We start from the raw sequence: 17699 nt of genomic DNA on the forward strand, positions 1-17699 counted from the left end.
AGGTCAGTGCAGGGTGCGTGTGGAGACTCGGGGACGGCAAAAACAGGCCTACCGGAAGTTGGCCTGTTTCTGGCTTCCGTAGGGTCTTCGGAGCCTGGGGACAGGAGTGGGATTCAAAAATTTTAACAACCGGTTCTGTGGGCGTAGCTTAGGTGGTGGGCATGGCTTGGTGGTCATGTGACTGGCTGGGCATGGCCAACTCAACATCACTCACATCGAGGCACGCATCTCCTCACCTGGACTCTCATGACTGTGGGGATGCTGCAACAGTCGTAACTGTGAAAAATGGTCATAAGTCACATTTTTCAGTGCCATTGTAACTTTGAATGGTCACTCCACACAAGCAAAGTATCAGCAAAGGAGGGGGAAAAAACTCTAGAGATGTTCCTGAGACAGGAAGTCTAGTCCTGCCAAGAATGTAATAAGGTTTAACGGAGAGGCAGTTTCTGTAAGCAACACCAGAATGTTTCCTTCCTGCCTTCCTTACAGGATTAGGCCAGTAATTTCCTCTAACAACCGGTTCTCCGAACTGCTTAGAATGTTAACAAGCGGTTCTAGCGAATAGGTGCGAACTGGTAGAATCCCACCCCTGCCTGGGGGAGGCTGTTTTTGCCCTCCTGGAGGCTCAAGGAAAGCTTCTAAAGCCCAGGGAGGGCAAAAACACCTCCCCCTCTATAGTGCAGGAGGCCGACTAGGCCACACCCACCATGGCCACACCCCCAGCAACCAGGCAGAGAACCTGTTGCTAAAATTTTTGAAGCCCATTCCTGTTCCCTTTCTTTTATTTCCCTCAAGCTTGGCCAAGCCTGGTTCATTTTTCTGGTCCCTCATCCATTCACAATGCAGGGCCTATATCCATCGGCTGTCTGGTTGCTTTAAGGGAGCAGTCAGTCCTTACTTCATGAATGATTGTCTACACTTCTGAATAATCATTAAGGTGGAATTTGTAATTCGTTTGTAATTCAGTTTAGCCAATCTTCAGCTAAGTAGGGTCAGGATCTAGTTTGGATGAGAGATATCTTGGGAGAGTCTGGGCTGAAAGTTAGGCTGGGAAGTCAGAAGAACATTCTGAAAGAAAAAGATGCCCCCATCCCCCACCCCAAGCAGCGTTTGAGAAAATTCCATGCACACTAATCAGGGCATAATCAGGAGTCATGCCTGACTTGAGGGAGGCTTAACTTAACATTTTTTTAAATTCTCTGATGGTACTTTTACCTTGTACTGGTATATTTTTGAAGAATAGGATGGAAACACCCATTGGTAGTAGTAAGACAGAAATTTACTGCTGCTCTGCCTTGATTCTCTGCAAATTTACTCTGCTCAGAAATAAGTTATCTCTGGATTATGTTTCTCCAAACAAGTCTGCCTGGAGCTTGTAAGAAAATATTTCCCTTATGTATAGAAAAACATAGAGTAACAGAGCTGGAAGGGACATAGGTGGTCATCTAGTCCAACCCTGGCTGTCCAGTCTCTTCCTGAAAGTCTCCCCAACCTCTGAAGGCAAGCCATTCCACTGGTTGATTGTTCTCACCGTTAAGAAGTTTCTCCTTCGTTCTAAGATTGCTTCTCTCTTTGATTAGTTTCCATTCATTGCTTCTTGTCTTGCCTTCTGGTGCTTTGGAGAATAGGTTGACACCCTCATCTTTGTGGGCAGCCCCTCAAATACTGGAATATTGCTATCATATCTCCCCTAGTCCTTCTTTTCACTAAACTAAACTAAACTTGACATACCCAATTCCTGCAACTGGTCTTCATATGCTTTAGCCTCCAGCCTCCTAATCATCTTTGTTGCTTTTCTCTGTATTCTTTCTACATCTTTTTTTAATATTGTGGTGACTTTTGGATTTTGAGCCTATCTACCCAGGAACAGAAAATTTATTTCACTGACTGGTTTCAAATTAAGGCCTTGAGGACTCTTCATTTCTCAAAGTTAAATATTAAACCTGTGTTGCCTGAACTGAACATCAAATAATAATCTTCAAGAGGAACTTGTGCTGTTTCAAGCAATTACAATGTTAAAATGGACTATATTTAACCAGATGAGAATCTCACCATGGTTTGAAAAACCCCAGTGTCATTTCATATCATATTTATGAAATTGTTCAATAAAAATGTCAAATAAAAAATGACTTCCCCTGAGGGCAGACATGGAGTATATCCAATATAAATGTATAGCCAAGGAATCTCAACCAAAGAAGGTAAAATAAAACTCATTCCATCTGAATAGAAAGAAAAAACTCAACTAAGAAAGAAACCCTACTGAGGAATAAATCAACCTCATCTCCACAAATTTAAATGGAAATGGCATTTCTGTTTTTTCTTGTTACAAACATTATTATCCTTCTGCAGTTGCTTTTGCAACATTACTATACACAGTCCCTAACAGGGAAAATTGTATTGCAGAGTATTATTCTACTGAGGAAATTATTCACAAAAAATGGGTAAAATGTTGGATCACCCAAACCTGTCCAAATATTTGCAGATTTTACTTAGGATGTTCCTGCTGTGTTTTTTTTAACAATACGAGGCTTTATACAATAAGCAGAAGTAGCGCAGAAAAGGTGAAGAAGGATACACACATTTCTATTTTACTTGTTCTTTTAAAAAATGAGACGGATCTACCACACAGAGAAATCTAAATACTTAAATCCTTAAAAATAAACAACCTTTAAAATACTTCAAAAGGAACTTTCTCATTAAAATCTCCTCACGTAAGATTTTACAGCAGGCTAATTTTTAAGTTGATAATTTTGTATGGCCTGTGAATGATGTTATAAATATCTAGCTGGCCCTTGGCAGAAAAAAAAAGTTCCCAACCCCTGACCTGAAGTGTTGTTTTACCTAAAGCAGGGGTCTCCAACCTTGGCAACTTTAAGTCCCAGAATTTCCCAGCCAGCAACTTTAAGCCTGGCGGACTTCAAGGCCCAGAATTTCCCAGCCAGCAACTTTAAGCCTGGCGGACTTCAACTCCCAGAATTTCCCAGCCAGCAACTTTAAGCCTGGCGGACTTCAAGGCCCAGAATTTCCCAGCCAGCAACTTTAAGCCTGGCGGACTTCAACTCCCAGAATTTCCCAGCCAGCTGGCTGGGAAATTCTGGGAGTTGAAGTCCGCCAGGCTTAAAGTTGCTAAGGTTGGAAAGCCCTGACCTAAAGAATCTTTAGACCCTCCCTGAACTGAGCCTTGAGAGCTAATTCATTCCAACCCAAATCTTTTGCGACTAATATGGATTCCTTTACATACTGCCAGACACTTCTATTGCCTTGTCGGAGTTCCTGAATCTGGCATGTTCCTGTAACTTCCTTCAGTGTTCTTCGAAGTTTGCCATGAAGTTCTGATAGTTATCCATAAGAGAGTAATGGTGTTTTGAGAAGCACCCATCGTGCCATTGAGACTGCCAGGAAACTGAGTACAAAGGAGACTCGTGACTGGCTGGTCAGGAACTCTGCTGGTAATATTGAGCAATGAAGGTTCTTATATATTTTTTTTTGACTCTCCTTCAGATCTTTTGGGTAAAACAGCTGTGAGTTTTCTGCAGGAGAGGCATGGCTGCTGGATCTGGAACAGGACCATTCTGCATCTGCTGAACCAACTGGAGCAATGTAGCTGACATATTTCACACCTTGATTTCCATACAGAAACAGATTCTACCGCTATCCTGTTTCCCCCAAAATACAACCTACCCTGAAAGTAAGTCCTAGCTTGATTTTTACACGTGTGCCCAATATAAGCCCTACCCCCCAAAATAAACCCTAATTAAGATCCCACCTACTCCAGAGTGCATGGGTAAAAATTAAGTTAGGGTGGAGATGGGGAGGGGTGGAGCTGCCCTACTATTTACCTTTGGACAGTTGCAGCCAGGCCTCACACACCCCAACATACGCCAGCCATTTCTTCTGCAGCCAGCAAGGCTGGCAAGGCTTTCCTGAAGGTCTCTGTAGCCGATAACAAAGCTCCGGATTGATCCAGAGCTCTGTTATCGGCTACAGAGGCCTTCAGGAAAGCCTTGCTGGCCGCAGAAGAAGTTCCTGAAGGCCTCTGACAGTGAAAAGGAGGCCAGGGGTGATGCGAGCAAGTGAGTGGATGACATCCCCCCAAAATAAGATCTGGTGCCTTTTCAGTGGCAAAAAAATGTAAGACAGGGTCTTATTTTCAGGGAACATAGTAGATAGATTGGATCATAGTTTCAGGTACACAGTTTAATCTGAATGACATTAGCCAAATACTTGAAGAAACTATCCATAATTTAAAGCCTGGAATAAGATAATGATAATTGCCTTATCAGAGGAATTAGATAGTTTTGTGCTTCCTTGAAGAAATGAGTAGTATCTAACAGATAAGAAATATATCAAGTTTCTGTACTATAATGACTCACCAAGACAATTGTGTCCATCTTCAGCCAACATGAAGCCATCATAACACATACACCTGTAATTCCCAGGAATATTGATGCATTCATGTACACAGCCTCCATTGTAGAAGTCATTTTCACATTCATCAATGTCTGAAAACAAGGAAAAAAAGAAGGAAAAAACCCTAGTGCCAGGTTTATAATTTAACAGAAATCAGTGTTGATGAATATTGTAAAATTAATGCAAAATACTTTTATAAAGTTTTATGTTTTATTCTGTATTTTGATATGGCCAATGGACTAATCAACAATAAAGGCAATTAAAGCTAAAATGCTATAATTTCCATTTATAAGGGTACATAAAAATCCATTGCTTAATCCAACCAGAAATGTCATTATGTGGGATTTCAATAAATACTTGTTTTGTATTTAAGATCCTACATATTTTGTAATACCCTCAACCCTCACTGGGTTGTCTGTAGGATATGCACAAGACCCATAAAAATAGGTGGAGCTTTTATCACGCCATTGTAGCTGCCATTTTGATTTTATTAACGATACCCACCCCTACATCATCAGCTGTGAAGAACTTACTTGAAGCTTCCTAGATATTCACTCTAGCACAACTAAAAAGAAATCTTTATTGTAAACTGATGATTCTCCTCCTGACAAATGAAATTGCACTATCTCAATGCACCTTCTCAAACTCAAATTTGTCCCTTTCGCCTACCCTTCCCGTAACTTAATAAAATGGTTACTGCTAGATGGACATTGGTTATGGACAGTGTTCATGTACTTTCCTGGGTGCCCCCAACACATCTCCCATAATTATCCTGTTTCCCTGAAAATACAACCTAACCTGAAAGTAAGTCCTAGCTTGATTTTTACACATCCGCCCAATATAAGCTCTACCCCCAAAATAAGCCCTAATTAAGATCCCGCCCACTCCAGAGTGCATGGGTAAAAATTAAGCTAGGGTGGGGGTGGGAATGCAGCTGCCCAACTACTTACCTTTGGACAGTTGTAGCCAGGCCTCACACACCCTGACACCTGCCTTGCTGGCCCATTTCTTCTGCAGCTGACAAGGCTTTCCTGAAGGCCTCTTTAGCTAATAACAAAGCTCCGGATTGATCCGGAACTCTGTTATTGGCTGCAGAGGCCTTCTGGAAAGCCTTACCAGCTGCAGAAGAAGACATTCCTGAAGGTCTCCGACAGCAAAAAGGATGCCAGGGAACGACGCACGCAAGTGAGGTTAGTCAGTGGATGACATCCCCCCCAAATAAGACCTGGTGCCTTTTTTGGAAAATAATATATAAGGCAGGGTCTTATTTTCGGGAAAACATTAGTATTGTAAACATGCAGAGATGGGATGGGCACACTTCACTATTGCCATTCAGACTCCTGGTTTGTTGGTCTGTCCTTTTTGGAGAGAAAGGAAACTGTGTTTAAAGGAGATGGGCTACTGACACTCATTGTTGTAAGAATATACTGTATTAAGAACTGGAGTGGCTTGTGAAGCATACAGTATATCTTACAATCAGACTTATTTTGTTGTAATAGAGCCTTTCTCCCAGTGAAGCAAAGTAGCTGTGAATGGTTCTCTCATGAAGAGACAGCCATAGCAAATTTTAAGCCTGTGGAAAACATGGCTGCTTCCATGGTTAAGAGCAATATGCCTCTTAAATACTCTCACACATTGCAAGGTCTTCTTTCAGAGGATTTCCACAGCTATAACAAACGACACAGAGTCCTAACCATTTTCCCCAACCTCCCTGTGAAACTCATTCCCAACACAGACTCCTCTGTCTTCCTCATAAAGTGAAAATCTTCAGTGAAAGGTTATAGAAATACTGCTTTGCGTGGGGAGGAAAAAACTCCAGACTGAAACTGTGAGGAGTTGCTACCATTAAAGTAAAGGTAAGGGTTTCCCTCGCACCTATGTGCTAGTCGTTTCCAGCTCTAGGAGGCGGTGCTCATCTCCATTACAAAGCCGAAGAGCCAGCGCTGTCTGAAGATGTCTCTGTGGTCATGTGGCCGGCATGACTAAACACTGAAGGTGCACGGGACACTGTTACCTTCCCACCAAAGTGGTCCCTATTTTTTTCTACTTGTGTTTTTACATGCTTTTGAACTGCTAGGTTGGCAGAAGCTGGGAGAAGTAACAGGAGCTCACTCAGTTATGTGGTGCTAGGGATTTGAACCGCCGACCTTTCTGATTGACAAGCTCAGCATCTTATTCACTGAGCCACAGCTCTAAATAATGTGGACTGAGGTCCAATATGCATATCTTCTTATGTTCCTATTACAGACATGGGGCCCTTTATTAAATCATGGGAAGTTGCTGAATTTTTGAAGAAAAAAAAAGTTACAAGTTAGACAGACAGACAAAGCCTAATGAATCCTTAAAACTGCTGCAATATATTTCTGTCATGTGCTTGAAAAAGAGAAAAAGTATGTGTATAGTAGGTTGTGTGAGAGAGAGAGATGATTCAAATAGTAAATTGGGCATGTTTGAAGGTCTCCTGCCTCTGCAGTAAATGATGCTTTTATGGTAATGGTCAAAATTATCTGCAAGAAAAATAATGAACAATCTTAAACTACAGTCTAGACGCTCCTATCCTGAGTATTGCTTAATGACAGCTTTTCATCCAACATGAGCTGTATTTGGCTAGAATGTATGTTTTTCTTTCATGCCATGCTCCTTTTACAATTGGATCTGGAACTAATTTGAGAAACATAAATTGCAAATGACTTTCATTAATTTATGTTCTTGAACCTCTGTAGAGATGCAGTCATCAGGAAGCCGTCTGCCTGCATAAATCTCAGCTATCCAGTTCCAAAACATTGCACTTGGGGAAATCAGGCAGCAGCAGAGTTTGAGTACTGAAAAGGTTTGAAATGTAATATTTTGATTGCTGATGCGTCAGTGGTTAGTTACACAGAAATATTTCTTCAGTTCATCTGAAATGAACAGGTAAGCCTGCACAAATGCTGAAGAAACACAAATTGAAATAAATGATTTGGCAAAAAAGAAGCATAAAAAATGAAACTAATAGGCCGTGATTACTAATGGTCAAGTTCCTCTCCAAGGGCCTGTCATTACCTTGAATATTCACTTCTTCCTGGGCTGCTAGGCTATATTCCCAGCTGATCCTCACTTTGAAGGTGAAGGTTTGTTCTCTGAGCTTGTGGGTTGGTTTCCGTTTATTACCTGAGGACTACAAGACCTAGGTCTTGTAATTAGATCTTGTAATCCTCAGGTAATAAACGGAAACCAACCCACAAGCTCGGAGAATGAACCTTCACCCTCATCCTACAGTTGAGCTACAGATATTCCCCTCTATTGCATATCGCCATTTTCTTTCAATTCAGTGGTGGATTTCAAAGTAGTTTACCACTGGTTCAGTGGGTGTGGCTTGGTGGGCGCGCTTTGCGTGCGCACCTACACTTTGCTGTGCATGTGCCAAATGCACGCTTTGTGCATGTGCAGAGGCTTTTCTACTCATCTCCTGCAATCTTGCACTCTCCCTGTAGCTTCAACAGGGAGAAGCGTGGCAATCTGCTGTGCCGCGCAAAGCAGCTGCACTTCAAAAGCAGGGAATAAAGGTCAGTATGGGAGCTCAGGCAGCTCATCGGAGAGAAACGGTTCGGTCTCCGCTGATCTTCAGCACTACCAAGACGCCAGAACCGGGCTGAACCGGTAGAACAGCACTACTGTTTCAGTTGTGTTGTAGCCTGTCAGCCGCTGGCCCCTCCAGCAGCCAAATCAGAGGAAGAGGAGGTGGCGTGGGAGTCAGGGTCAGCATCAGGGCAACCTGGGAGCTCCGAGGGGGAAGAGGGAATGGAGCTGGCAGAGAGAGAGAGAGAGAAACAGAGACGCAGCCTCGGCCGTCAAATGTAGAGTCAACAGCCCCCAGGTCTGGAGATGGTTGATGAAGAAGAGGAGGAACGGCTGGGTCCAGTGATTGACTCACGGCTGCGTAGAAGGCAAAGAAGAGGAGACCAGTGGAAAACCGTGGATTGATCCTGGGGAAGGAAGAGCCACCACTGCTAGCAAGGCCCACCCTAGCTCTGGGGATAAAAGGCAGGGGGTGGAGATGAACAGGTGTGTCAGAATGCTGCCGGCATTCCTAATAAAAGAATCTTTTGATTTCACATCAGAGGGTTTTTGTGTTTGGGGAGCTGGGTCAGAACAAGTTGACCTAACAATGGCCCATGGAGACCATGAAGTCCAGGACATCTCCTGACCACCATGTTCTCTTCATTTCTTCTGTCACCACACCTCTGTTTCACCCATAATATAGCAGGCAACCTTTTGGTTTCTACCCAAGTCAGATACTTTCCTTTTCTTCTCACCCTCACTTTTGAATTAAACAAAAGATAAGTTATAAGGAAGGAAGGTTGCTACGCTGTTATGAAGATTTTTTTGCAGCTTCATTCTCCAAAGTTTCTAAGAGGATTCTAAGAATAAAAAGAACAACCTGTTCCCTGTTGCTCTGATATCTGTAGCATCAGAGCAACTGTAGTACCCTATGAGTAAAGAAAAAGAAAATAAAAAGTCTGTTTTAGTGTCAAGGAAAATAATTCAGAAATGCAGTTGTGCAAATATCTGGAAAAACTGAGTATGGTTGGTCAGCCAGTTATGAATGCATCCACTGCTGCTGCTGCTGTTTATCCCACATCTTTCTATCTTACCAAGGAACAGGCTGTAGTCTACTTTATCAAATGCCTTGCTGAAGTCTAAGTATGCTACCATATATTCACAGTATTGTCCTGATCCATTACTTTAGCCTCTTTGTCAAACAATGCAATACAGTTTGGCATAGTCTATTTTTTGACAAACTCATGTTGGCTTCTACTAATACTTTTATTAATTTCTAGGTTTAGTTTTTTTAGGTTTAGTTTTCTAGGTGTTTACAACTCCCTTGCTTGATTCTCTTTTCTATGATCTTCCTACAGACCAGACTGATTGGTCTGTAGTTCCCTGGATCCATTTCTGCCCCGTTACCACAGTCCTTTGGTAGTTCACTGATGCTCCAGGATCTTTGAAAGATATGATACAGTGTTTTTGCCAGCTATTTAAATCATGGGTGCAACCTGGTCCTGATAATCTGAACTCATCTAGAGTCTATAGGTGTTGCCTTACCATTTTCTTTCTATTTTGACTTGTATTCCTAGTCTGTCTTTTGTGGTTCTGCCTTTAGTAGGTTAGGCTAATTTTTCTCCCTTTTCCATAAGGCAGGTGTAAAGAATGTATTAAACAATTTCACTTTCTCCTTATTACCAGTCATCTACTTGACATTTCCTCCCATTAGTGGACTGATTGTTTCCTTGACTTTTTCTTGATTTTTACATATTGAAATAAATTACGTTTTATTATTTTTGACATTTGTTACAAACCTTAGTTCACGGTAAGCCTTGGCTTTTCTACCGTGTTTCTCACAAAATAAGGCCGGGCCTTATTTTTTTTTGACCCCCGAAAAAATGGCTAGGCCATCTTTTTGGGGGTGACTTAATTTCCCCCCCCCTTGCATCCTCGGGTGGGCGGGCAGACAGGTTGGATGTTGACCTCAGCGTTGGTAGGGTACTTCGTATTGGGAGACCTTCCACCACTGTTGCTTTCCCTTCGCCCTTGCTGCCGTGGCATTCAGAGCAACACCGTGGCGTTTGGCGCAGCCACGTGCAGCCAGCCAGGGCTCCTCCCTGCAACTGGAGCCCGGCGGAGAAACTCGGCTTCAGGCGCTCCTGTTGCTGCCTTCCCTTTGCCTTCGAAGGTAAACCAATTATTTTAAAAACGACACCCTACTACAACAAAGACTCCCCTGCCCGAGAGGGCAGCCCAAGCCCACGTGGAGAGGTGAATCTCCTGGGGCCGCAGCACAGGATTGGCCTACCTTGGGAGAAGCGCCCAGCTGCCATCCCTGCCTGGTGCCGGGCAGAGCATGAAGAGCTTCACCTGGGGCGCCCAGCGCCGCCGGCAGGCGGGCCCTCCTGCCCGGCGGCAGAGCTCTCCTGGCAGCAGAGCACTGCTTCCCTGGCTGGTGGAGAGAGCCTGAAGCCGCCTGTCCTTTCCACCCCTCGCCCAGCCCATCCCCTTGCATCTCCAAATGAGCCAGCAGCTCCAAACGCTGCAGCAGAATGGGCATCAGGCAGAGGAGGACGCAGTACAGGCCGTCGCCTTGCCTCCCTGTCCACGCATGGGTGGGCGCTATCACTGCCTCGGGCGGCCTCTCACGGTGGCCCCTTCAGGTTTGGGCTGGAGGGACTTGGGAAGGAAGCCAAGCTTGGGTCGGCCCAGCTCTTTCGCTTGGCAGGCGGGCATGCACCCGTGGCTTGCTTTCCTGGCTCTGCCCAGCCCGCACGGCTCTGGCGTGGCCCTGACGGGATGAGCAGAGGGTCCAGCGGGGAGGCGCTTGCTGCCTTGGCGAGAGCTCCACCACCAGGCAGGAGGGCCCGCCTGCCAGCTGTGCTGGGTGCCCCAGGTGAAGCTCTTAGCATTCTGCCCAGCGCCAGGCAGGGATGGCGGCTGGGTGCTTCTCCCAGGGTGGGCCGATCCTGCACTGCGGCCCCAGGAGATTCGCCTCCCCACTTGGGGATGGGCTGCCCTCTCAGGCAGGGGAGGCTTTGTCGTACCGGTAGTAGGGTGTCATTTTTAAAAGAATTGGCTTTGCCTTTGAAGGCGAAGGGAAGGTGGCGACAGGAGCGCCTGAAGCCGAGTGTCTCCGCCGGGCTCCAGTTGCAGGGAGGAGCCCTGACTGGCTGCGCATGGCTGCGCCAAATGCCGCAACATTGGTCTAAATGCCACGGCAGCAAGGAAGAAGGGAAAGCAACAGTGGAGGAAGGTCTCCTGATACGAAGTGCCCCACCAACGCCAAAGTCAACGCAGGCAGCACCATATCTGGGTATGCAACAATAGTACTTCCTAACAGCAAGCCCTCCCGCCATTCCCCCCATTTCGCATGTTTAATATAGGCCTTAATTTGGGGGGAGGGGCTTAATTTGATTTTATGCCGATAAAACATGCTGGGCCTTCCTATTGGTGGAGCCGTATTGTTGGAGAAACACGGTAATTTCATCTTTGTATGTTCGGTCTATTTGTTGGTATTCTGCTTTAGTTGTGTGTGTCTCTTTCCATTTTTTTCATACTTGTCCTTTTCATCTCTCAGTTTGTCAGAAAGTTCCTTATGCAACCAAGCTGGTTTCGCCTGGGGTCTCTTATTTTTCTTCTCAGTGGTATTATGCTAGACTGGGCTTTTATAATCTTATTTTTCAGAGTTTCCCAAGCTTCTTGTTTTCCCCTTTAAGGTTACCATCCATGGAATCCTTCCCAAGATCTATCTAAGTCTGTTGAAATGAGATCTCTTAAAGTCTAAGGCACTCATTTAATTTTGTTCTATTAACTCCACCTGCGTTATACTGAATTCTATGAACTTTTAAAATTTTAAGATTAAGATATTGCTCTTGAAATTCTTAAGATTTTCATTCCTGTCTTGTTTTTTGGCAGGAATAGGGGTGGGGGAGAGGAAGAAATCAAGGATCCTTTTACATTTGTTATCATTACCAAAACAAGTTCCCACCTATCAAAATTATGTAGCCCAGGGGTTGCCAACCTTTTGGACTTTATGGACCATCAAACTCATAATTTTAAGTCCTGCGGACCACAGACGCTGGGAAAATCCCCCCAAAAGTCTGCAGGAAAATTCCTCACCCTGTTTTCCTACCAGTTGATCATTTTTTATTTGGGATTACAGGATACCATCTCCAGCTCTGTTCTCAAGGGGGGGGGGAAGAGAGAGAGAGAGAGAGAAAGACTTTTGGCTTCATGCAAGGAAAGTAGAAGAAGCATCAGAAGTCTTTCTTTCTCTCCACCAAATTCCACCAGAAATGAGTTTTTGTGAGACTTGTTGTACCAGCGCAGCCTCTTGGAGCAGGATCCCTTGCAAGGTCCCAAAAACTCATTTCTGGTAGAGTTTGGGGGAGAGAAAGACGTTTGCTGCTTTCCTTGCGTGTAGCCAAAACAGAAGAAGAAAGAAGCGGGAAGAAGTAGCCCGGTGGCCAGGCGAGGCATGTGGGGCAAGTTCCCCCCCTCCGCCCTTTCCCCCCTCCCCTCTCTACCTCATGTTGTTCGCAATGCAAGCAACACAAGCCTTGTGTTCCCACAGGCCATATGGGCGGTGCAGCCTTGTGTTGCAACACAGCCTGGGTTAATTGTTTTGGAGGGTGCTTTGGGGGTGACATTTCTCTGTGGACCACCAAAATTTTCTCGTGGACCACCAGTGGTCCTCAGCCCACTGGTTGGCAACCACTGGCCTATATGGCTCACACCTGATTCTTAAAATAAGGTGAGGATGGAAAGGAAGTTCATACTTACAAAGATTTGTGTAGCTCCTGGCCTTTTCCAAACAGATATAAGATGGCACTAACCTCATCCTTCCTTCTTGAGTTTTATGCTTGAAGTGACATGAGGGAAAAATAACAGTACTGACCACAAATAATAATTGCCGCTAATAAGCCCAACCAAAATTAATGACTCTAAGCCTTTTCCATAGGCTCGGGACTAAGAACTATTTCAGGCTTTCTGTGTGTGGGGTGGGGTGAGGGAATGGCATTCCAGATTTTCTGTATGATTTAAAAATTTACAATTATCTATTTTTGGATGAAATGGTTAGATGTTACTTTTTCCCCAAAGAAAACACTGTAATTTAGACATCTGCCTATTACACCTACTCCAGCATGTATTTGCTTAAGGGAATACAATAGAGCGTGCATGCATGTTTGTGTGAGAGAGAGGGTGTGTATGTATGTGTATTTGTTCATTCATTATTTATGTTCATTCATTATTATTTATTTAAATGATGACACTCATCATCACATATTGTTAATGGCTTATTGAATGCCAATCATAGAAAAAGATACTTGCATAATAATAATATTAATTTGCATCCTAGCAAAGCAAATAAAGCATTATTTTCTAGCTTTTCTTGAGTGAGATTTGTATGTACATCAAGAGATGTATTTGTTAAGGTAAAGGCATTTTGCCTGTAAGTGTTACAGGATTATAACTGACATGGTTTTTGAAAGCCCTACAAAAATCAATTAAAAACATGCCTCTTCGTTTTATTGTTTTCTAGTTTTCATGATATTTTCAAGATGTTAAGGCCTGAGGAAACTGTAAAAAATTTTTTTTAAAGACTGAAGGATTTTTTGTGGAGACAAGGTCAAGGGTGATCAATGGGAATGGAAGAGCTAAAGAAAGAAAGCCTGATGTTTATTAGGGAGAAAGAAAAGACAGAAGTGGAATAGCTTTGATAATAGCCCATGAAGAGCAGAAGGAAAAGTTGTTAATTAACATTCTAGGACTGTGGTATCTGTTATTAGTCAACCATCAATCTACACAGTTGTAAATAGTTATGGTTTTTTTTCTAACTATGGCAGAAAGTGGGGGATATTTCTTTCTACCTTCTATCTGTTCAAATGACCAGCCTAGTTAGCCTTAGTTATCCATTTACCCCAAAGAATAAAATGTTTGTCTCCGATCATACGCAAGGACTGAGCAATTGAGCAAAAGATTGTACATCTATCTTGCAATGTGGTCAAAAATGAAAATAAAATAAAATAATATACACTCACAAATACAATGACAAAAATATCAATTGTCAAAGTTAATGACAATTATCTTTATCGTAAGGAGCGCTCTTTCTTTCCTGCCTGGTGATTACAGTGGCCAAGGTTGCATATAATTATACAACCCCTCAGGTCTCATCAATAAAGAAACACTAAAAGTTTACTGTAATGTCAACAGAAGAAGGGGAAAAAAACCAGGAAAAATTCAGAAAGAGATTCAAAACGAGGGGAAGAAATGTACTTATATTATCAAAGCTTGGAGTCATTGACCATACCAAGGGCATTTGCAAGGCATGGCAAAAAAAAGTCAACTGTGGCAGCCATAATGCTGTAATTTTGTGTGCGTGTGCGTGTTGTGCAATGGGCTCCATTAACCTGTGCAAAAATCTTATCTTTCGCTAAGCAGATCAAAACTGCAGTGATGACTTTATCTTACTAGAACTCAGTTATTTAGATGGGTGGACCTTCACCTTAACTTCCCTTTCCACTTATATTAATACTATAGCAAATTATCTATGGGAATTGGGACTAGAAATTATTTTTTTAAGGGATAAATCTGTCAATCTATTAGCGTACTTAATATCAACAGCAGAATATATAGTACAACATGCATTTAAGAGAAACGTTGTTTGATTGGGTTGAGGCGGATCATATCCTGGCAGATGAGTAGGCTGGCTTTAGGGAAGGAAGGATGCTCCCATATAGACCATATAAATATCCAATGTCACCCAGCTGTCTTTCATGCCTAAAGTAGAGTTAGAACTCACAATCTTAACCACTACTCTAACTACAATTAAAGTAAAAGTCTGTAGAGATTCTCAGTCATTCAGGTCATGGTTGTCCCAAAGGTGCTTTTTCAAGAGGCAATTGGATAAACTTCCAAGTGCTTCAATGACCCTCTAAAAGGATGCAAATTACCAGCTGTCTGCAAGGAATATAAATCCTTCTATTCCCCACTATCCTGTCAAAGCTGAAGAAGCTTCTTGGATGAGAAGCAAAACGTCTTCAAAAGAAAAAACAAGAAAGTACAGTTGCCTCCTGAAAAAGCACCTTTGATACAATTAAAATATTTATTGATAAAAATCAGGTATACCTTCTGTATGATATCTGATAAGACCACATAAAACGCCTTAATGATAGAATCCCTACACTCTAAATTTTAGAGAAATTTCTTCTAGCTACTATGATGTGTTCCCAGGTTTACTTCTTCCACAGATACAATCGTCACAATGATAAATCTTGCATGATGGGTACAAAATTCCACCACCACCCCAATTTTGGAGTGTCTCCTCAATCCCTCCCTGTCAACCAAAATGTTAAATTGGATGACCTGATCTTGAATGTACCTCTGGAGAGTACAGTGAGCAGTTATGTGGAACTCCTAGTTCATTCCAGTTAATTTCAGGGGAATTCAAAGGCTTAGCCTAGCTTAAGAAGTCAAAACCACATCTTGGAAGAAGGCAACGGAAACCGTTTTTGTACTGTTTACAAGAAAATGACACGAGTGTGTCAAAAGGATTTGGACTTGCTGTCTACCTCAGCTTGGGGTAGCAGCCAGCTGACCTTGAACAATTGTCCAAAAATGAAGCAGAATTGTCCCAGGTTAGCACTTACATGTGGGTTTCCCTGGGGATTCCTAGATTATTCACGAGACAGGAAATTTAAAAACAACAACAATGAAACGAACACTTCCATTTCATTGCCAAGAAAAAACACGGATGCAACCCCTTGGAATTAAATTTGTTTTTAGAGCATTATGATGAACCTTTGAGGGCACTGTGAACAAGTTAAGAAGCTCATGTTTATGAGAAAGATGGCTACATATATTTGATAAATAAAATAATAATAATAAAACAGTAAGACTATGTCCAAGCCAGGGATAGGAGAGGAGAGGAGAGGAGAGTTTGAAGGGATCTTGGAGGCCCAACCCTATTCAAGCAGGAAATCCTATACCATTTCAGACGGAAGGTTGCCCAATCTCTTCTTAAAAGCCTCCAGTGATGGAGTGCCTACAATTTATGAAGGCAAGTCATCCGACTGGTTAATTGTAAAATTTCTGAAATTTCATGAAATTTCTCCTCATTTCTAGGTTGGTTCTCTCCTTGATTAGTCCTACCCTCAGGTGCTTTGGAGAATAGCTTGACTCCCTCTTCTTTGTGGTAGCCCTTGAGATATTGGAACGCTGCTTTCATGTCACTTCTATTCTTCTTTTCATTAGACATACTCAGTTCCTGCAACTGTTTCTTCACATGTTTTAGCCCCTAATAATCTTTGTTGCTCTTCTCTGTGCTCTTTCTAGAGTCTCAACATCTTTTTTATATTGTGGCAACCAAAACTGGATGCAATATTACAGGTGTAATCTTACCAAGTCATTATAAAGTGGTACTAACACTTCATATGATCTTGATTCTGTCCCTCTGTTAATGCACCCTAGGACTGTGTGAGCTTTTTTGGCAGCTGCAGCACATTGCTGTCTTATATTTAAGTAGTTGTCCACCGGAACTCCAAGATCCCTCTTCTTGCCTGGTACCACTTATTCTATATCTTGATTGATTATTAGTGAGACATAGGCATTTTAATGTTTTGCATGAGCAATTATAAAATTGCTTACAATAGAAACAATATATATATAGGAATAAATATTCTGGAAATCAACCTGATGTTTATTTTCATGCATGTGCCTGAAGATCTACTTCATTCATAATATAACTACCATGAAGTAAATTATCTCCAGACTGTCAAAAGAATTGTCAAAGCAGAGACATCTTTTTTGCTTTTGTTCAAAACTTAAAATGAGAGTCAGTTTGGGATAGTAGGTTAAGGCACCAGTCTAGAAACCAGGCAACCATGAATTCTAGTTGTGCCTTCAACAAAAAGCTAGCTGGATGACTTTGGGCCAATTCCTCTCAGCCCCATGAAGAAAGCAAGAAGTAAAAACCTCTGAAAAATGTTGCACAAGTTTGTCTGTGAAATCCCTGAATCCTATGACTCAGTCTGCACATTTTTCCTTGAAAATGGTCAGTTTTGTAATATTTTAAAAAGGCAAATCTGTGAATTTTACATGGGTTTTATGAATTTATAAAAACTCAAAAGTATAAAGGACCTCTCTGCTTCAGCTCATCTCCCAACTCCTTTATCACAGCGTTTATAAAAACTAAAATCAGAATATAGGGCAATCCCACATGAATGGGTTTTTATAATTTTAATTAACTGCGATACTTCTACAAAATGAACAGTTATATAGAGACTATGTTATTATCTAAAGGTATTTTAAACAAGCCATTTAAAAAAAGGGGTTTCGTGTTTTTTTCTTATTGCGGGCTATTTTTAATTTTAAAGGAAAGCTTTTAATTAAGTTTAGAACAGCTTAATTCAAGCAATAATTTGGTTCTTTGTTTAGTAAACTTCTATTAAGATACAAAGCAATTAAAATTAAATGGGTACAACATTTTCTCCTCGAATAATATAAGGGAAGGGAAGGATATATCAGGGACAAATTTAGATCAGAAGACACGTATTTTAGATAAGTTTGCATTCTTCTTAATAGTATGGTTGCATTTAATTTTTTTTTATCAAAGACTAGCATATTTGTAAATTAGATATTCTACAAAATATCAGTTTGGAAAAGATGTAATCATACTAAGGGAAAAGCAGTACTGAACCCTTCACTGTGTTTGTCCCTTTCTCTGAAATCAAGACCTGCATTTTTACAACGTAAGATAAATA

At 42.1% G+C, this 17699-nt stretch overlaps 1 protein-coding gene across 5 annotated transcripts in view; it reads right to left on the reverse strand.

The window, feature by feature from the left end:
* SCUBE1 (signal peptide, CUB domain and EGF like domain containing 1) overlaps window positions 1-17699 on the reverse strand; it is a 200665-nt gene that overhangs the window by 149860 nt on the left and 33106 nt on the right. For all 5 annotated transcript variants that reach the window (XR_015743772.1, XR_015743771.1, XM_026702705.2 and 2 more), the window contains one exon: window positions 4374-4502. Coding sequence is in view for 3 of the 5 variants with exons in the window: in XM_026702705.2 (XP_026558490.1) it covers window positions 4374-4502 (129 nt within the window). In the remaining 2 variants the exon portion in view is untranslated. The remainder of the gene's footprint in view (window positions 1-4373; window positions 4503-17699) is intronic.

This window comes from Pseudonaja textilis, chromosome 5, assembly GCF_049901715.1.
Source record: "Pseudonaja textilis isolate UNSWEBS1 chromosome 5, rPseTex1.2, whole genome shotgun sequence".
Classification (NCBI taxonomy): Eukaryota; Metazoa; Chordata; class Lepidosauria; order Squamata; family Elapidae; genus Pseudonaja; species Pseudonaja textilis.